Genomic DNA, 21476 nt, shown 5'->3' with positions numbered 1-21476 from the left:
GATTCTCAGGTATCTTAAAGGTACATCAAAGCTGTGCTTGTGCTACAGGGGAGGTGCTCCAATCTTAGAAGGCTATACAGATGCAGATATGGCTGGAGACCCTGATAATAGAAAGTCTACATCAGGTTATCTCTACACTTTTGCGGGGGGAGCTGTGTCATGGCAATCAAGATTGCAGAAGTGTATTGCTTTATCCATTACTGAAGCAGAGTATATTGCCGCAGCGGAAGCGGGTAAGGAAATGTTGTGGTTAAAGCGTTTTCTCACAGAATTGGGCATCAAGTAAGAAGACTACAAGATACATTGTGATAACCAAAGTGCCATGGATTTGAGCAAAAACTCAATGTATCATTCCCGTACAAAGCATATTGACATCTGCTATCATTGGATACGCGAAGTAATAGATCAACAGTTGCTGAAACTGATGAAGATCCACACAAAAGAGAATCCAGCAGACATGTTAACAAAAGTTGTTGCTCAAGAGAAGCTGAAGCTGTGCAGAGACATAGCTGGAATGGATGGCAGATGACCATCAGTTTAAATGCGGCTGGAGGGGGAGAATTGTGAAATCTATCCGTACCACCACTGCACCGACAGTGTGAAGACTGCTCAGCCACCATCTTTGACAATGGCCATTGCTGCATTTAACACCGAACTCCAACTTGCTCAACAATTGTGGGCTACTGTCAGAAGCTGTTGAAGATTGTGGCCATGCAACCGACTTGTAAGCCTATAAATAGGTTCATCCTGTTGCATGCAAGGCAAGCCAAGAGAGCAAGCTCAATATCATCCCAAGTGAGGAGTATTGAGATTAAACTCCGAGAGAGAGAGTGTTTAAGTTCCAGAGAGAGCTTGAGAGAAGAGTGAGCAATTCCAGAGAGAATTTGACAGTGTAGAGAGAGGTTCCACGTGAGAATCCTCCACAAGAGAAGTTTTTATTTTTGTATTCTATTTCCAAGAGAGTAATAGAATTCTTTTTATTTTTCTTCTCATATTTCTTCTCTAAAGTGGTCAGAGAACCACAACACTTTTGAGATAGTTGGATTTAAAATCAAGGCGTATAAGCTTTTGAAAGGAGGATAAATCTAAGTTTTGAAGGGTACCTTTTAACCCTGTGTGTGCCAAGTTTATTGCAATTACGCTAATTCCATACCATTCACATGGACTTGGAGGAGTAGAAGAAGAACTATTGGTATGTGTTGGAAAAGCCCAAGAGTCGAAAACTGATTGGCTTGGTAGGCTATCTTTCCACTTGATTAAAGCCTCAGCTTCTTTGTTTGATGCTGTATCGGCTTTGCCCGATAGCAGAAGAAACACCCAAGAAACAATCATTGCCATTGAGATCACACATCTTCGTAGTCTGCACATGTTTTTCAAAATAATCTTATGAGTCCGTTCTACTTAAATTAGTAGCTTAGCTTGAGTGGCCTTTCATACATAACTAGAGGAAAAAGTTTTGACTTTACTCAGTATTTCCCAGGAATTCCCTTTATCCTATTTTTTTTATATATAAATAATAATTTAAAAAAAAAAAAAAAAGATCTCCAGATAGGAAGAAAAAGTTCATAAAATGTTAAAAAAAATTCATAAAATGTAAAATTGACTTCATAAAATCTTATTTTGGCCCTAGATCAAATGGGCCCTTCCCATCTGCCATGGATGGAAAGCCTATTCTAAATTATTGAAATCCGGGATTGGGTTTGACCCATGGATCAAAGTGTCCAATCCACAGGTGCTTGTCTGGCTTACTCTAGCACACTACATCTTTTTGAATTTTGGCTTATTTTCATCCAGACTTATTTTGATGATTAAAGGTGGTCCAGGTGCTATATGCCCGGCACACTCACAAATTCTAGTTCGTGGGGTGAAATCACAGCTCCTCATCTTTTGAAATATCATAGTAATTTTGATGACGATGAGCCTACTTAACACTAACAAAAATTTCACGTTTTGCAGGGTATGAATGGAAGATAATATACTTGGGCCTAGCAATATATATTGGGGGAAATGACGCCCAATACCGATTAGTTGGCTGTAATGTCAGTGAGCCCACACCACTCAATGCGCCGATGCTTCATCCACTTTGAATTTTAAAGAAGATTTCCATATGCAATTTGTCGGGAAAAAAAAAAAAAAAACACCAAACACTCAATTTGCTTGTCAATTAAAAAACCAAAACGCTATTTTATTATTTATTATTGTTTTAACTTTTATTTACAATCTATAATCATCGATCCAATGGATGATCAAGAGAATTATCTCATTTTTCCTGTTTTCATTTCTATTAACTAATAATATTATATCATTTCATTAAACATTTACAGATAAATAAAATAATTTAAGCCCTAAAATCAAAGGAAGAACCCTTTCCTTCTGTGTAAAAAATTATTCCAATAATTCCAAACCTAATCTTTTCCCCCCCAAAAAAAAAAAAAAAAAAAGTCCGTACGAATCAAAATTTTAAGACAAGAAATAAGTTATTCTATATGGCTCTAGTATTTTTATTTTAATGAGAGGTAGTAAGAAATTAACAGAAGAAAATAAACTTTGTTAGTTTAATTAGAAGTTACATAAACACAAAATACAAATGAGTGTGACAAAGCAGAAAATCCCAAAAAAAAGCACCAGTAGGATGAATGACAAAATTGTATCCACCAGAGGCTTCTGCTATATGATTCTGTTTTGATCAGCGTCTGGCGATGGTGCGAAAGACTGGATAAGTGACTCTTCCTCCTTCACATCTGATTAAAATTAGATTTTAAATTTTTTTCCTTAATTGATAAATTAATCAAGAATATAAAATAGTAAATACTCGATAAAATAGGTGTACCTGTTCTAGCAAATTTAGCAATAAACTAGGCTGTTTTCTAAATAAAGCCATTTCATATTATTTGCAGTTGTTTTTTTATTGCTTTTTAAAAAAAAATAAAAAAAATTAAAGGATGATGACCTACGTAGGTCGGAGGAAGGTCAAATCCATTAGGAATGTCAGCACTCTGATATTCAGGCGCCAGCATGTTATTCTGAAATCGTTCCTCATCCTTTACATCTGAATAAAGCTAGAAAAAATTAATTATGAGTTCTTATATTGAATATGGTGCAAGATTTTAGCATTATTAATATTATGTATAAGAAATGATTATTTTTGCTATGATTTACCTAGTGGAAATATAATACTTATTTAAGCATTTGAAATTATGATACTTATTATAATTACTCATTTTTGTCTATGAGATATCAATTTTGTCGTAATGAAAAATACATAAGTTTTATGTAAAGTTTTTTCAAAATAGGAAAATTTTTAAAGAGCGAAAACTAAGGTTTTGAGCAAAAAATTTGATAATAAATGATTATTTTTATATTTTTGTTTCATTCTACTCATTGAATTTGTCTCATAGTTTTATTTTTAAATTATTCTCGTATATCTTAATTGACAGATTACATAGATCATATTTAAGTGTTTCTATTTTTCATATATTATTATGTTGCTCATGTTGTTATATATTTTGACTTTAATGATTTTATGTATTCTTTTTTTTGTTCATTTTAATGTATGGATTATATCAAACACTTTTAATATTTTACATTTATTCCTTTTACTTTTAAATTAATATAATATATATGACTTTTATTTTATTTGTTCATTTGGTGGAAATTCTTCAAAAATGTTTTTATGATATTTTATTTATACGGTTGAGTTATATCCAATTCCCAAAGGAATCTTACTGAATTTTTAATAGGGCTTCTTTATGTGAGAACCACTTTGGATGTATGGATAGAGCCTCGTGGATGATTCTGTCATATATATATATATATATATATATTGGATATTTATCAAAAGATTTTTTTTTAAATTTTTTTTAGAGTTAGAAGTGGGTAAGTTTTAAAATTTATGAATATATTAGTTGAGTATAGACATTTAATGGATAATATTACTGAATTTCTTTTATTTTGATAATAATTTTCATTTTTATTTGTAAATGGTTAATGAAAAATATGAAAATGAAATTAAAAAAAATGAAGAAAAATTATAAAAAAAGAACCATGTCAATCCGAGGTTAAAGACGACATGCTATGCCCTCATAAGTAAGGGACCCCTATTATGAAGCGAGGTGTGTAATTGAGAATAGAGTGTAAGCAAAATCAAGTGAGATATAATTTGCCTCATTAAGAAAGGAGCCCCTACCACGGAGCAAAGTGTGTAATTGGAGTTAGAATATAAACAAAATAAAAGTAAAATTACCTTGCCCTCCTTAGGATAGAGCCTCTATTAGAGTGTAGGATAGTCTTATTTGATTTTGTCCACACCTTACTCTATGTTAGGTGCCCTCTTTCTAACGGAGGTGAAATAGTTTTACTTGATTTTGTTTGTGCCCCGCCTCCAATAACACATTCCGCTCCATGGTAAGGTCCCCTTCCTAATGGGGGAAGGATACATCGTTTTTGAACCTTGGACTAACATTGTTTTTTATTATTTTTCTTTATTTTTTATTTTTTTTTCATATTTCCTAATTCTTTTTCATAGTTTCCTCTAATTATTTGCAAATTAAAATGAATATTATCATCAAAGTAAAATTCATAAATTTTAAAACTTATCAATTTTTAATTAAAAAATCTTTTAATGAATATCCAAATATATATATATATATATAATACCATAAATACCATTGCTAAAAAATTATAGCACAGCTAGAATTACTGATCATGCCAATTATATTATTAAATTTCTTGATAAATCTAATGATAATGGCGGCTGCAAAGCAGTCCATTTTTCATGGAATTATTTGAATAAGTGGTAAAAAAATATTTTGAATAATTTATTAAGTAGGATGAATAAAATATGGATAAAATTATTGAAAATAAAAAAGGTTAAAAAATTTTCTCATTTAATTTTAGAGCGGACCTTTTTATGTTTAAAAAATTTTCTCATCTTAATTTTAGAGCGGACCTTTTTATGTTTAAAAAATTTTCTCATCTTGATTTTAGAGCGGACCTTTTTATGTTTTCCTCTATATAATTCAGAGCCTAATTATTCTTCGACAGCTAACTCATGTACTAAAACATCGTTGTTACTTTCATTAGCTAGAGCTACGTGGGCTAGAGGGAGCCCATGTTGATCCCCATGAGGCTTCACTTTTGGCCGATCCGTACCTCATTTATTTTTGAGCATATTGAAATATCAGTTTTCTTAACCCAATTAAAAATAAATAAATAAATTTTTGAGCCTCCAATTTCAAAACTCAAAACAATGCGAAGTCCTCCCATTGACCGAGGATTTATATTGCCGTCCACAGCTCATTGATTAATAATTTATAGTTTTTTAGGGATTTAAACGGATAAATAAATATTCTGTATCCTTTTAATAAGATGCTCTTTTTTTTTTTTAATAAATATTATGTTTCCTTTTAATAATATTCTGTATCCTCTTCTTATTCTCTTCAGTCACTGGTGTATCTTGCAACTGAAGGTATTGGTATAGAAATTATTGAGACTGCTACTATAATTTTTTTTTTAAAAAAAATTACCACGTCTTCTATTATAATTTCCAAAAAAATATTATTGTTTAAAATATATGTTACCTTGGAGCAACATATTATTTGATTTTAAATTTTGAGATATATATGCAAAGTAAGTTATCACGTACGTATACATGTTGTGTACAAACTAAATGATCACAATTTAAGAGTAGTATTAAAAAAATAATCATCTACAAATGTTACTGAGCATGTGCCAACCAAACATAAAAGATTATATTATTTTTTTGCTTAGATATAGAAGATTATATACCATATATGGCGTGTAATTAGTTTTTATTACGTAGAACTATATACTGTGACTAGTTGTTTGTATATCCAATTGAAAGGGAAACCATTTACACAGTATTTTTGTTTAGTATAGCTTTTTTTTTTTTAATAGTAAAAAGCTCTATTAGATGGCTTAAGTGTTAAACATAATAGGTATTTGGCTACAATTTCATAAATGTTTCTTGATTAAAAAAAAAAGAAAAAAAGAAAAAAGAAAAGCTTCTTTACACATTTTGGAAAAATCCAAATTTTAGACTTAAAAAAAAAAAAAAAACCATTTGGGAAGCCTTAAGGAGCATTTAAAATTTTTTTAATGCCAATTTTATCTTTATTATTTTATTAATGAGCATTTAATGAGAGTCAAAAGCATTTTTTTAAGTTATGGTTTCAAATAATTTGCTATGAGAAAACTCTATAAGCAAAGCATTTTCTAAATCATGATGCTGGCATGCATGCTCCAGGATCGCATGCTATTTGGAATGTGCATGGATCAAGGTCCGAATGAAGAGTTGGGTTACTAGCTAGATCTTGAAATACAGTTGAGCTGCAGGCTACCGAGTGGGATTGAGGCTATTGGGCTAGTTGTTGGACGGCGTGAGCCTTGATGACCATGAGAATCTATAGATGGGCGAGCATCTAAGCTAAGAGCCATGATGCTGGGAAGCAATCTTAGTTGCCCATGTGCGAGACTCGTGAGAGTAGTTTTTGTCGGTGAACCTCAGGAGCGTGCAATTGGTATCAGATGGGTCGATATATGAACTCAGATAGTGAGAAGGTTGACCTTGACTAGAGAGTCTTGACGCCGCACGATTTATTTCCGCTGCATAAAATGTAGAACCGTGACAATTGGTATCAACTAAACATTTATTAATTTTTTTAATAAAAAAAACTTATTTAAAAACGAGTATCGTCAAAGGTTCTACTTACATTAGTTATACTAAACAAATCCTTAAAACTCATTAAACAGACCATAGCCAAACCAAGTTAATGCATGCATGTTATACATGCTAAGAGACATGTCTAATTAGAACATTTCTAGCCATCAAGTGCCTCCATTTTCAAGTAGCTCAGAGGCGCTTCTCATGCTAGGACGAGCTTCTGGATTGGGAGACAAACATGAGATAGCAAGCTTCATAATCAAATCTAATTTATCATCAATGTCTTGAGTTGCAGGGGGTGGGAGACGCGGATCCAATACATCTTTATGTTGCATGCTTTCAACAGAAGATGAATAGTGCAGACTGAAAATGAGTTCCCCAGGGTGCTTTCCCATTAGAACCTCAAGAGCCAGAACACCAAAGCTATACACATCACATTTTTCTGTCATTACCATGGTGTAAGCAAGCTCTGCACCCAAAGAAATAAACAAAGAGATGAGGAACTCTTAAAGTGTTAATACATTGTGGAGGGACGGTGAGTGAATAATACACTTAAATTAAGTTATAATGTATATATATATATATATATATATATTTTTCTTTATTAACTATGACAAAACAGAGGCTAGTACATATAAACTGAGGTTGATCTAGCGATAAGCTTAAATTGATTGTTAGTTTATAAAATTATGAAATAGGTTAATATGTATGCAATAATTAATTCAAACTATGGAACTTTTTCTCTCTAGACAAATTAAATGTATATCTGCTGGACAGGAAAACAATTAATCAAGCTTCATGTACAGTACCTGTGTCTGTATATATGCATGTATGGTGTTTCAACATTACTTTTCAATACTTATTTTGGAAGCACACTTTTATTGGAACGTTAAATGATATTTTGTTGGCTTTCAATGAATTTTCTACAACAGCAATTCATAAACTAAACTGAAAATTAATTATGTTCAATTAATTTGAATTTAATGCAAATAAAATGCACTACATATGAAACATGCATCTCCCAAGATTAGAAACATACAAATTAAGTATAAGCATTGGAAGCTTACCTGGTGCAAGGTACCCATAGGTGCCAGCAACTATGGTATGGTTTGAGGAATCAGGGTTAAGAATCCTTGCTGTGCCAAAATCTGAGACATGAGCTTCAAGTTTTGAGTCCAACAAAATGTTGTTGCTAGTTATGTCTCGATGAATCATATGAGGCACAAAATCATAGTGCATATAACATAAAGCATTGGCTACTCCTTTCACTACTCGAATCCTCTTCTCCCAATCTAGCGCGTTTGCAGTGTACTCACTTTTTAGCATATTTGCCAAACTTCCCCTTTCCATGTACTCCCATACCAAAAATTTATGAATCTCTCTAGAGCAGAATGCAAAGAGTTTCACAATGTTTGGATGCTTGATTTGTTTCAAAATTGCTACTTCGTTCTCAACATGTTTTGCATTCTCCATCTCTGACTCATAACTCAGCTTCTTTACTGCTTATACATCATGACCTGGAATATACGCTATGTATACTTTCCCAAACCCTCCCTCACCAATGCAATACATGTCATCAAAATTCTGTGTCCCTTCCAATATGTCTTCGTACGAAATTTTGGTCCTAACATACCTTAGAGAAAATGGAAGTGAATTTATCGATTTATGTTTCTTCCGAATTCGAAATGCCAAAAACCCAATACATATAAAAGAAAGCAACATCAAAATGGATAAAGGACATGTTAGAGTTTGTGACCCGAATTCTTGTTGACCCGACCCGAAAAGCTCGCGGTGCGACCCATTTGGTCAAATTAAATTTTGGAGAAAAATTTGGGGCTCTGTGGTGGAAGCGGAGGTCTCGGGCCGATAGGCCCGAGACCGTAGCCCACCACTGAGCCTTAGGGTTTTAGAAGGTATCGCGCAGTCAGGCTCACCTTTTGTACCAATCTTTCGATATTGGATTTGCTTCTCCCTGCCCGTGGTTTTTCCCGTCAAGGGTTTCCACGTAAATTGTGTGTCTGTTCTTCGCTTTCTTTGTTTCCGTTGCTATTTGTTTTTCTCCCAATTCCGTAACAGGACAGATGACGACAAAGATTAGTAGTTTGTCTTTTCTAGTATATCTCTCACCCGACCTCGTTTCCGTGCAAGACCTCATAGCTGTTATATTCCCGCATAAATTTATGCCGTTGGTTGATGCCTTTGGCAGTGGAGGTTTCCGATATTCTTTCAAATCAGGAAGAGGACTTTCCAAAAAGTTGTTTGAGAGGTCGATGTATGTTAAGCTTCCCATGCTGCTGAGTAAATCAGGGATTGGGCCAGTGAGATTGTTGTGGGAGAGATTCAATTTCTCTAGCCCTGAAAGCATCCCAAGCTCTTCTGGTATTTCTCCACTAAGCGAGTTGTAACTCAAATCTAGCAAATCATGTAAGGAATTGGACAGATTACCAATCTCATCCGGGATTGTACCACTCAGCTTATTCTTGCTCAAATTCAAAGTTCGTAGCTTGTGGCAGTTGGCTATTTGAGATGGAATCGACCCACTTAACATGTTCGTTGAGAGGTCCAAGGACTCCAAGTTAGATAATGATCCAATCCTCTCAGGTATTCTGCCTGAAAGCTGATTATCTTGGAGGCTAAGGAAGGCTAACTTGGATAAATTTCCGATCTGTGGCGGTATCTCACCGGACAATTTATTTGAAGAGAGATCAAGCTTCTCTAGTTGGTCCAACTGGACAATTTCATTTGGGATTTTTCCACTAATCATATTACCTGCAATACTCAGTAGCGCTAAGCTTCGACATTCACCCCACTTTGGTGAGAGCTCACCTCGCAATTTGTTGGAGCTCAGAAGGATATAAGTAAGGTTGGGATACACACCAAGGTCTTGGTCTATATGCCCTGTTAGTTGGTTTTGTTGAAGCCCAAGCCGATACAGAGTTGGGCAGTATCTTAGGCTTATCGGGATTGGACCGGTGAACATGTTGGATTCTGCAGTGAAGTTGACAAGCTTTCCACCTCTACAAACTTGTGGAGGTAAACGTCCAGTAAAGTTGTTGTCTTCCAGATGCAGAGCAGTCAAAGACGAAAATTTTCCCAGTTCACTAGGGACAATACCTGATAAATTGTTAGCAAGCAGACGCAAATCGGTCAAGTTTCTCAGAGTTGCTAATGTTGATGGGATATTCCCGGAAAGTTGATTATTGCCGAGATTAAGAATTTGCAAGTGGCTCAAATTACCAAAAGAAGGAGGGATAGGACCATTGAAATGATTTTTGTCTAGAACCAGAGTGACTAAGAATTTCAAGTTTCCTATTTCTTGAGGAATTTTGCCTCCAAGCTGAGTATCTTGGAGTAGTAGATATTTGAGACTTAGAAGACCAATTTTGGGTTGGGTTGACGACTCACCTAGAAATAAACGGCTGTCTAGTATTCCTGTTATTTGGTTACCGGAAACATCAAGCTTAGAGAGCAGAGTGAGATTTGCAAGGGAAAGAGGCAGAGGGCCATTGAGTGAATTTGTTGAAAGGTCAAGCAATTGGAGCTTGGAAACCATGCCAATGTTGTATGGTATACTGCCTCCAAAGTTGTTTCTTTGAAGATCAAGACGGACAAGGTTTGGAAAGGATGAGAAATCAAAGTTTTTGAGGGTTCCATTTATGCCTTTCCCTGGCAGGTCTATTTGGTTTACGCTTCCTGCATTATTACAGGTTATTCCATACCATCTACATGGACTTAGAGGAGTAGGATTATTGGTGTGTATCGGAGAGACCCAAGAGTTGAATACTGATTGGTTTGGTAGGCTATCTTTCCAATTGAGTAGAGCCGCAGCTTCTCTGTTTGATGCTGGATCGGCTTTGCAGAAAGATAGCAAAACCACCCAGGCAACAACTATTGCCAACGAGACACATTCTTGTAAGCTCAACATGGGAATCATTTTACTTTTTTAGAAGTGTTTCCTTGCTTATCAACTCTCGATGGGCTTTATATGTATGTTACTAGCTAGTAAATTCACTTGGTAAGTTCAGATTATTTTTTCTAACTCATTGAAAACTGTCATAGTTTTTTTTTTTTCTCCCCCCAGTTATGTGATTATTAATGCCTTCATACACGACTAGACATTTTTATTTTTATTTTTGGGTGAAAATATACGCGAACTAGACTAGTATTTTGCTTTTTTTCTGGTCAACAAACTAGACTAGTATTAAAAGAGATAGACTCTAGGCTTCCAATTGGCTTAGAAGTTGGTCGCTCTACGAAAGTCCTCTTCATTTATTGTTCACCCAAAAAAAAGTCTTCTTCATTTACTTTGCATACTGGGTCCACACGGCCTGACCAACGATTAACGCTTTTTATGAATAATATTTATCCATCTTGGTCTTGGCTTTGATGTAGAAATTTTGTGTTGAACTTTGAATACTAACATTGTGGAAAACATTTTAGAAGGCTTACTCATGAAAATAAAAAATAAAAATAAAAAAACAGAAGAAGATGGGACCTACGTAGAACTGAACTTCTTCGTTCCCCTTGACCATTTTCTATGGGAATTCAGCTACTTTAGCATATGTGTGATTTTTTTTTAAAGAAAAACATATGCTTATAATGATGGATTACATCTTATACAACGGTTATTTATAATTGCGATAGGATTACCATCAACTTATGTCGTATTTATATTCTGGCATATTCATCGGCAGTCCCAAAAATTGTAGAATTTTCAGGGAAAAAAAAGAAAAAAAGTGAGCTCTATTACTGCCCCCTCTAAGCTGCATGCATAGATTCTATGAAAGTTCTTAGCTAGCAAAAAGAAGAGCAAATTCTTGTTAATTTTAATTTTAAGACATAAGTTTCTCTCTCTATATACAGGGCATATTTAATTATGTTTAAAGTCCTACATCCATTTTAGAAAGTTATACTCAATAGACGTTTACATTTTAAAGAAAAAAATGAAAAGATTTAAAGTCATGTATATTAGTATATCATTAAACTGATAGTTCATCATTTTTTGAATTTTAAATTCTGACTTTCATTGTGATCGAATGGTTAATAAAAAAACACTAATGTTAAAACCATAAAATCGTCCTTATGTAGCTTAGCATATATAATTATAAAATTTTAAGATGGCCATGACTTTGTAATACCCAAATTAGAGGTACTGAAATGTACATTTCTAAAATAAAAAAGAATGAAGTCGCAACAATTGAACATAATTTCATTTTAGTATTGATCATTTGGATTGGAGTTATTGACTAAAGTTGGCCAACAAAAATTCAATTAGATCATAATGCGACTAAGTAAAGTTAAGAGGGATACATTGCAACAATTTATGTCATGTGTGATATATGTTATGTGCGTACCGCATTTACATTTCAAGTGAAGAAAAGTTAATCTTCTAAGTCGACCTAATTAACTTCCATATGCTGTATATTAGGATTTATCCACCACCTAGGGAAGAGATAATTAATTAAGATTATCTGATTATGAGATATATGTGATAAGTCCAAGGACAATCACTAATATACGAAGCTGTTTTTATATCATTACAGTTGAACTGCAAGGGAAGCAATTCACGTATGATCAACCAAAAGAAATAAAAAACTCAGTCAACATAGGTATGCATGATGGTATTATAATTTTTGCACCATGCATGCTAGAGGAAAGAAGATTGAGAAGATAATTAGAATTCTTCTAGTCATCAGGAGCCTGCATTTCGACTCTCAAGTAGCCTAGACACACTTGTCATTGTAGGACGAGCTTGAGGATTTGCCGACAAACATGAAACAGCAATGCTCATAACCAAAGCTAATTTATCAGCAATATTTTGAGTTGCAGGAGGAGAGAGACGAGGATCCAACACATCTCCAAGTTGTATTCTATCAACAGCCGACGAGGATCGTAGGCAGCAAATACGCTCTCCTGGATGCTTTCCCATAAGAACTTCAAGAGCCAAAACGCCAAAGCTATACACATCACATTTTTCTGATACTACCATACTATAAGCAAACTCTGCAAACCCAAAAAATAAATAAACAAATAAAAATAAAGTAAATTTTGTTGAAATAAACAGTTGGGAACTATAATACCCAACCATGTAAAAAAGATGTATTTTGAACCAACAACAAGCTAATTCTAGAGCTATCAAATTTATATATTATTAATTAACAGGACGGCATGTTAGCTGTGGCAAATATAAATAAGAAATTGTTTTATATAAATAAGAAAGATCTATTAATTAGTAGATAGGAACTTCCATATATATTCATGTCAGCAATGATGTTATTATGAAATAATTTCAAATATATAAACATTTTTAGGCCATAAATGGATTATCCATCCAGTTACATTTTTCATAAAAAAGAAAAAAAAAATTATACATCTCAAATTCTCTCTCTCTCTCTCTCTCTATATATATATATATATTTGGATGAATAAATATCCAAATATATTTTAAAAATAAAGCAAATAAATGTTCCCACATCATTGAACATTTAATAATTCAAGCATTATTTATATATTATTATGTCTTAACAATTTTCAGTATTTTTTCTATTTCTTAAAATGTAATGTACCAAAGGAAAGGTTTTCTTTCTTTTTGTGCTAATCAAAACTTTAATGCGTTACACCCTACTGCCAAAGTGGTAAGGCTATCATTTCCTCAAACAAATCCTGCGTTAGAATCCCCCCATTACTGAATTGAGAAAAAAATAAAATAAAACACAAAATGTGAATTTAATAAAATGTTGTATGGTAATTTTGTTTGATTTTATGCGTTTTCCTCTGAAAAATAATGTATACAAAAACTGAAAGTGAATATATTTAGAACATTAATATGTGCGTTTTCTTCTTTTTTTTGGAAAAGGAACACTACTTGCAAATTGAAAAATGCAATTTTTGACAAGTAATGAAATTAAACAAATAAAGCAAGTATATATTGAAAACCTACCTGGGGCAAGGTACCCATAGGTTCCAGCAACCGCCGTAGTCCATTTAGAAGAATCAGGCTTCAGGAACCTTGCTGCACCAAAATCAGAGACATGAGCCTCAAATTCTGAGTCTAATAATACATTTTTGCTGGATACATCTCGATGAAGTATAGGCGGTACACAATCATGATGCATATAACACAAAGCATATGCTACACCTTTGACTATATGGATCCTCTTCATCCAATCTAACTCCTTCGCTCCATTCTCACTTCTTAGCATATCTGCTAAACTTCCCCTTTCCATAAACTCATAAACCAAAAATGCATCAATTCCTTGAGATACGAACGCAAAAAGTTTCACAATGTTTCTATGCTTGATATGTGTCAAAGCTGCTACTTTTTTCCCAAAATGTTTTATATTCTCTATTTCTGCCTCATCACTGGCCTGGAAATTCAGCTTCTTTACTGCTAATACATCGCAACCAGGGATATTCACTCTGTAGACCTTCCCCATCCTTCCCACTCCAATGCAATACATGTCATCAAAACTATTTGTTGCTTCCAATATGTCTTCGTACAAAAGTTTTGCATTAAAATGCCACGCCGAAAACCGATTATGTCCCTTCGGAATGCTGTCCTGTTTAACCAAATTTGCTGGGGATTTTTTTCTCCAAAGGTATGCCAAAATCCCAAGAAATATAAAAGAAAATAACAGAGCACCCACTAAAGAAGAGATTAAAAGTCTCTGTTTCTTTTTTATCCCACCTTTTTGCTCTGTTTCGATGCAGGGGCGAGGACCTTTTATGTTTCCACATAAAGCATTGTTGTTGCCGAATGCCTCCGGCTGAGCTGACTGAAAGACACTCGTATTAGGGACATGACCCTCCAAACAATTGTGCGAAAGATTGATATCCAATAAGCTCACCATGTTGCCAAGCGAATTTGGGATTGAACCGGTGAGATTATTGTGGGAGAGGTTCAAATTCTCCAAACTTGTAAGCCTGCCAAGCTGGGGTGGTATTTTCCGCCAAGTGAATTGTAACTCAAATCAAGTAACCGGTGTAAACCCAGAAGATTACCAATGCTATTTGGTATTGTACCATTCAACTGATTGTTACTCAAAGATAAGTACATCAGCTTGGAACAGTCTCCAATTTGATGTGGAATTGGTCCCCTTAGATTGTTCATAGACAGATCTAAGGTAACCAAGTTGGATAGTGCTCCAATTCCCACAGTCAAACCACCTGAAAGCTGGTTATCTTTCAGGTTTAATAAGGATAGATTGGATAAATTTCCTATATTTGCTGGTATCTCACCTGATAAGTGGTTGCGGGAAATGTCAAGTTCACGAATCTGAGTGAGGTTTGCAAGAGAAAGAGGTAAAGATCCATTGAAAGAATTTGTAGAAAGGTTAAGCAAATGGAGTTTGGAAACAATGCCAATGTCGTTTGGTATTGTTCCTGTGAGATTGTTGAATTTAAGATCAAGGAATAAAAGGTTTTGAAAGGAGGATAAATCCAAGTTTTGAAGCGTACCTTTTAACCCTGTGGATGCCAAGTTTATTCCAATTACGCTTCCCGCTTGGTTACAGGTAATTCCATACCATTCACATGGACTTGGAGGAGTAGAAGAAAAACTATTGGTATGTGTTGGAAAAACCCAAGAGTCGAAAACTGATTGGTTTGGTAGGCTATCTTTCCACTTGATTAGAGCCTCAGCTTCTTTGTTTGATGTTGTATCAGCTTTGCAGGATAGCAGAAGAAACGCCCAAGAAACAATCATTGCCATTGAGATCACACATCCTCGTAGGCTGGACATGTTTTCCAAAATAATCTTGTAAGAGTCCGTTTTACTTTAGTATATTATTTTTGGCTTAGCTTGATTTGCCTTACATACATAACTTATGGAAAAAGTGTCCTTTTCTTTTTTTTTTTTTTTTGGCTGAAACTTATTGAAAAAGTTTCACTTTAATCTGTATTTCCAGGAATTCCTCTTATCCTATACTTAATAAAAATAACAATAATAAATAAATAAATAAAAATCTCCAGCCAGGAAAAAAAAAATTCATTAAATGTAAAATTGACGGCAGTGAAAGCAACAAGTAAACGATTGTTGGTGAAAGTAAACGGTTAAAAAAAAAAAAAAAGGACAGATGGCATTCATCAACTACATGAGAACCACTTTAAATTTGAAAAAACTTTAGGGTACGGAGGGTGGAATTAGGATGCTTCACTTGGTGTTAAATATTCCATGCTAAAAGTCAAGCTTTAACAGTGTGCCGTGTTGATTTGCTTCATTCAGGAAGACTAGATGGTCCCCGCAGGAAAGGTCAATTGGCAAACCCCTGTTTCCTTGCATTGAATCCTGAATTTCAATCTTCAACCCCAATAATAATAATAATAATCAAACTAGCTGGAAATTGGTTTGTAGTTCTCATGGACACTTTTATTAGGACAGTTTCTCTATGCATACAGAGCATATTTTGGTTTAGTTGGTTTAACACTTTCCAAGAAATGTTATTAATTAGCAGATATCATTTCTCTCCGCGTACACAGTATACTTTGGCTTTGGTCCTGCGTCCCTCTTAACATTCGTCGTAATTGACCAAAAAAAATTGAAAACGTATTGGATAAGACTTTACTGCTCAATAATAATAAATAAAATTCCAAGTCCAAAGCACGTGACACAATGGAGTATGGAATGGGACTCAGTAGACCTTTTGGAGAATACCGGAGCATAGAAATTATAATTGACAAAATTATCATGCATGTAGTGTAACTTCTTCTGCTAATTACATGTTATCTAAATTATACAAATAAGTATTTACCAAAATATATATATATATATATATAAACAAGTAATTTATAATTATACATGATATAGGTGGGCTATAAATTTAAAATATAAATAATAATAATAATAAAAATACTATTTTATCCTTGAAGTAAAAAGGATTCAATATTTCGTCTTTTTACATATAATCGCGTAATATACTATATTACGTGTAATTTCATCCGCACACATTTTATGGCGTGGATGTGCATTTTAAGGGTGAAGTATATTTCTGTGGTTGCTAATGTTTGGGAGTAGCAATAACAACTAATTATCTAAATGAAGAAGGCAACAACCCATTGTTGATCGAGATAATGGAACTCGAAACAATAATTATCTACATATATATATATATATATATATATATGTACAAATACTTAGTCTTTGTTTAATGTCAAAAACGACCAAAGTTTTTTTTGGGGGGGGGGGGGGGGGGGGGGGGAAATACGTTGTATTTGATTGGTAGTACTAGAATAACTTCTCCTCTAACATCAATCTGCTATTACGGATTTTTCCTTTCCTTGTAGTAAATTTCACATAAGAAACAAAGAAAAGCCACTGGTTTTATTCTCTTTTCCTGACGCCCAAGCTTTATGATTGAAAATGTGTCTAGTTCTTAAATTAATATTTGTTTTCCTTTAGGTCTCAGCTAATTGATGTAGATTTGGCTAGTTAGCTCCCAATCTCAGATATGAAATTCGGACAGTTTTGTGTTGATGACTTCAGAACGTGATTTTAATTTGGTTCTAGTTGAATTACAAGTTGGCATGCATATATGAGTTTCAATATTGTACTATATTTGAGTATCTTTAATGGTTTTGTATATTATTTTCTATATGGCTTATAAGTTTAAAGAACTTTTAGTCTATGTAGTATAAATGTCTATTTGATAAACTTTCATCTGAAAATTATTTTCTAATGATTCTATTTGAATATCAATTAATTAATAATATATATATATATATATATATATTTCTTAAAAAATAATATAATAATTTATTTATCTATTTTTTTTTTTAAAAATTATCTTGATAAATAATATTTTGATGAATCACATTATTTATTTAGGAGACTATCTAAAATAAACAGTTTCCTTAACAATATATATTTTATTTTTTATCATATCAATTTCACAGAGTAATTAAACAGAATCATAAGAAAAACTTTTTTTTTTTTTCGTTTTTTTTCGTTTTTAACTTTGTATATATTTCTAATATAAACAAAACAATATAGTAATTAAAAAAGCTATTAGAGATACTCTTAACGTACAATGTATTAATTTTAGTTTTCTATAATTTTTTATTTCTACGTCAAAATGTATAGCCAGCTAAAGCTGCGCCTCATTTGGATCCACTTGCATATGTTTGGACAAAACAAGGCTTGAAATATCACACGATCTTTTTCCCCTTTCTTTTTTATCCATTCACTTATCCTGGTGAATTATCCATTATACCCTTTAATTTTTTTTTATTTTCTTTTTTCCAAAAGTCCATCATTTGTATTTAATCTAGAATTTAAAAGATTTTAAAAATATTTAAAAGTTTGAAGGTATTCGATATAGATTTTAAAGAAATCTATACAAGTCTAATGATATTTAATTTAAATTTTAATAAATTTTATAAAAATCCATTAAAATATATGTGTATTCAATTAGGATTTTATAAAAAATTTTAAAATATAATGGTATTTAAAAAGTTGTTAATTTTTAAAAATTTTATTAAATAATAAATTTTAATGGATTTTATCAGTAAAATTTTGAAGAAAATTCTCAATATGAAATCCAGTTTTAATTTTAAAGATTTTATTGGATTCTCATAAATTCTTTATGAAATATATGAAATTCCATTAAAATTTATCAAATGCTTTAAAATCTATAACTCATTTTAAATCCATTGAATTCTGGATTATGTATCTCTCCATCTCCCTCTCTTTATTTCTCTGTTTAACAGTGTGAGATGAAAAAATTATGTATCTCTCCATCTCCCTCTCTTTATTTCTCTCTTTAACAGTGTGAGATGAAAAAATCCATCTATGAGTCCATCAATAAAAAAAGATATAATAGATAATTTACCAAGCTAAATAAATGAATAATGGATAAAATTATGTTTTAAAAAAGTGGGACATTTTAAAGAGGCGGCGTGAGAATCCTTGGCTTGTAACCGCCCAATTCAGCAGCACGCTCGCCTAGGTTTATGGGCCTGCCCATCCACCATGTATGGAAAGCCAAATCAAAATGATTGAAATCTTGGATTGGGTTCGACCCATGGATCTTTAGAGTCCAACTCACAACCACTTTTTAAATTTCGGCCTACTTTGTTTGGACTTTTTATTTGTTAATTAGTGTCTAATATTTTTAAGAAATTAGGCCCACTTGGTTTGGACTTTTAATTTGTCAGTTAGAGTCTGAGATTTTTAAATTTCAGCCCAGTTGGTTTGGACTTTTAATTTATCAATTAGCGTCTGCTATTCTTCGTGTACTCTGCGCGGGTTTTGAATTATATTAAAAATAAAAATATATGTATAGAACTAAAACCAAACTATGCTCATGTAAGGCTGTTAATTATTATGTTACCAAAATAATAATAATAAAAAAGATCATATGGTAGTTTTGATGGTTAGAGATACCAACATTTGAGATTTATGAATGCTGCTAATTATTATGTTACCAAAATAATAATAATAATAAAAAAGATCGTGTGATAGCTCTGATGGTTAGACGTACCAACATCCCAGATCTATGAAAGCTGCTAATTAACGAACAAGATTTTCTTATTAAGTCTGATGATTAAAGTTGGTCATATGCCCCTCACTCGCACATTTGAGTTCATGAAGTGACTAAATCTCAGCTCCTCACCTTTTAAAATAATAATAATAATAATAATAATAATAATAATAATATGATTAGCTTACGTAACATTAACAATAATTATAAGTTTACAGAATAATATGAGTTTTCCCCATTAATTTTAAAATGGAAGCATTAAAGAGTAGGAGGGTATGCAGGGAAGAGAATATACTTGGGCATAACAGTATATTTAGGTTTTAAATGATACCCAATACCGATTAGTCTTTTTTTTTTTTTTTTTTTTTTTTTTTTTGGGGGGGGGGGGGGAGGTGGTGGGGGAAGGAAACAATACTGATTAGTTGGCTGCAATATCAGTGTGACAATGCTTCATCCACTTCGAACTTGTTAGGAAGTTTTACATATGAATTCTGTAAATTCACGTGGTCGTATTAAAAGAATTATCTAATTTTTCATATTTTTGTTTCTATTTATCAATAATATAACATCATCTCGTTAAAATATTTATGAAAAAATAAAATAAATTAATTAAAAGAAAAAAGTTGCTTTTTATAAAATGAAGTGGATAGGAATGGGGATTAACAACAACAAATATATATAAATGAATAAAAAAAACAGAAGATTCCTATTTAGCCCAAAGTCAATCATATCCTAAACGTTACTTGAAATAGGAATTTTAAATGATATTAAGTAAACGATAGCCAAAACCAATTGCAATAATTTTTATGTGCCTAGACAATGATATCGCAATAAATATTTTATACATATGCACTATAAGTTTTGATCATAAATTTAGATATGAGAACTCGATCCACAGTGTAGATCATTATATTATATAATTAAGCTAGCATCATGCTGGTGATAAGACCAGTTTCGTAAATAATTCAAATCAAAGGCGGAGCACCTTTCAAATATAAAGCAAACTTTTGTAGCTGGCTGCTGTATGTTGAACTTCATGATGGCGTGGTCAATAGGGTGCTGTAATATTAAGTTTTATTATTATTTTTATTGTCCTAGCTTTCTTGTTTAAAAACAAAAAAGCAACCAACTTTAGATTGAGATTCTATATAACCCACACAATATTCACAATTAACATTGCTAATTAAGAAAATGGCTTCTAATAACAAGTTTTCAGTGATTTGGGTGGGTTTTTTGGTTGCTACGCTTCTCCTTGGGATGGCACTGGCATCAAAGGAACTCCCTGGGACTACTTTTAACATTCGTCTAAATTGTAAGTGTGACTTCCCTTTATGCCCAAAGTCATTATAATTACTTCAAAACAGTTAATTAATTAGACAATTGACCATTCTAATGCGTAAAAACTCATTTGAACAGCTTCTTATCAAAGAGGTATACATCGGGTGGTTTTGAATGGTCAGAGTTATCCAGAGGGTGATCCCGTAGGACACAATTATCCTGGACGTGGTCCTGACAATGGTAATTAACCGCTTTAGATGAGTACCCAAACGGTGAACGAATCAGTAAAATTCACTGGTATATAGCTAGAGCTGGATATTCATGGGGGTTTAGGTCGTAGTCAAGTTGGCACAGCCATACTTGCTAAATTCCCACCACATGCCTCTGTCGAGTTCGATCCTGGCCAAAGGAACGCAGTACCACCTTAAAAAAAAAAAAAAAAAAAAAAAAAAAAAAAAAAAAAAAAAAAAAAAAAAAAATGGAAGCTGGATATTCATGTTGTTGCTTTTTAGTAATTAAAATAATTTCCTCGTTCTGCATAATAATTTTTGCAGTTATTAATTAATACTTATTGTTGTTATCAATTTTCCTTTTTTTTTTTTTTTTGGTCGATCCGTTTAAATTTTAACAGAATTACAGCAACAGTTTTGAGCCATTAATGATCTTTTTTTCTTTTCTTTGGTGAATTCATGGCTTTCCAGCCATTTATCATTGATATGCTCGACAACGGTATATACAATTCAGACAATAATTATTCTTCAATAGCTAATGATGTAACTTTATTCACAAAAAAGGTAACCTATATAGCTTTTGTTGCAGCTAGAGCTACGTGGGCCAGAGGATGAGCTTCATTGCGCCTTTTCCTCTGGCCCAGCTCATGGACATTTATTTTTGTGCGTATTGAAAATCAATTTTATTCACCCAATTAAAAAAAGAAAAAAACAAATTTTGAGCCTCCAATTTCAAAATTCAAAACCATATGCCCAAGTCCTCCCATTGACCTGGAATTTATATTGCTGGCCACAGCTTATTGATTAATG

General features: G+C 32.9%; 2 protein-coding genes and 1 long non-coding RNA gene across 3 annotated transcripts; 1 reads left to right on the top strand and 2 right to left on the bottom strand.

Annotated features, from left to right (window-relative positions):
• Positions 1–6646: 6646 nt before the first annotated feature.
• LOC107414208 (MDIS1-interacting receptor like kinase 2-like) lies at positions 6647–10685 on the bottom strand. Its single transcript, XM_060819407.1, has 3 exons — positions 8815–10685; positions 7750–8315; positions 6647–7151 (listed from the first exon to the last, which is right to left on the bottom strand). Exons 1-2 carry the CDS (start codon positions 10614–10616, stop codon positions 8186–8188), a joined length of 1932 nt encoding a protein of 643 aa, XP_060675390.1. The 5' UTR covers positions 10617–10685; the 3' UTR covers positions 6647–7151; positions 7750–8185.
• Positions 10686–12136: 1451 nt separating this feature from the next.
• On the bottom strand, positions 12137–15581 carry LOC107414216 (MDIS1-interacting receptor like kinase 2-like). Its single transcript, XM_016022321.4, has 2 exons — positions 13623–15581; positions 12137–12685 (listed from the first exon to the last, which is right to left on the bottom strand). Exons 1-2 carry the CDS (start codon positions 14530–14532, stop codon positions 12375–12377), a joined length of 1221 nt encoding a protein of 406 aa, XP_015877807.3. The 5' UTR covers positions 14533–15581; the 3' UTR covers positions 12137–12374.
• A 4710-nt stretch (positions 15582–20291) lies between these two features.
• LOC132805159 (uncharacterized) lies at positions 20292–21014 on the top strand. The gene is made up of 2 exons (XR_009640544.1): positions 20292–20470; positions 20575–21014. It is a non-coding gene; the product is annotated as an uncharacterized LOC132805159 (long non-coding RNA).
• The last annotated feature ends 462 nt before the right edge of the window (positions 21015–21476 follow it).

This window comes from Ziziphus jujuba, chromosome 8, assembly GCF_031755915.1.
Source record: "Ziziphus jujuba cultivar Dongzao chromosome 8, ASM3175591v1".
In the NCBI taxonomy this organism is placed as follows: domain Eukaryota; kingdom Viridiplantae; phylum Streptophyta; class Magnoliopsida; order Rosales; family Rhamnaceae; genus Ziziphus; species Ziziphus jujuba.
The sequence above is the reverse complement of the archived record's forward strand: the minus strand, read 5'-3'. Positions and strand labels throughout refer to the sequence as shown.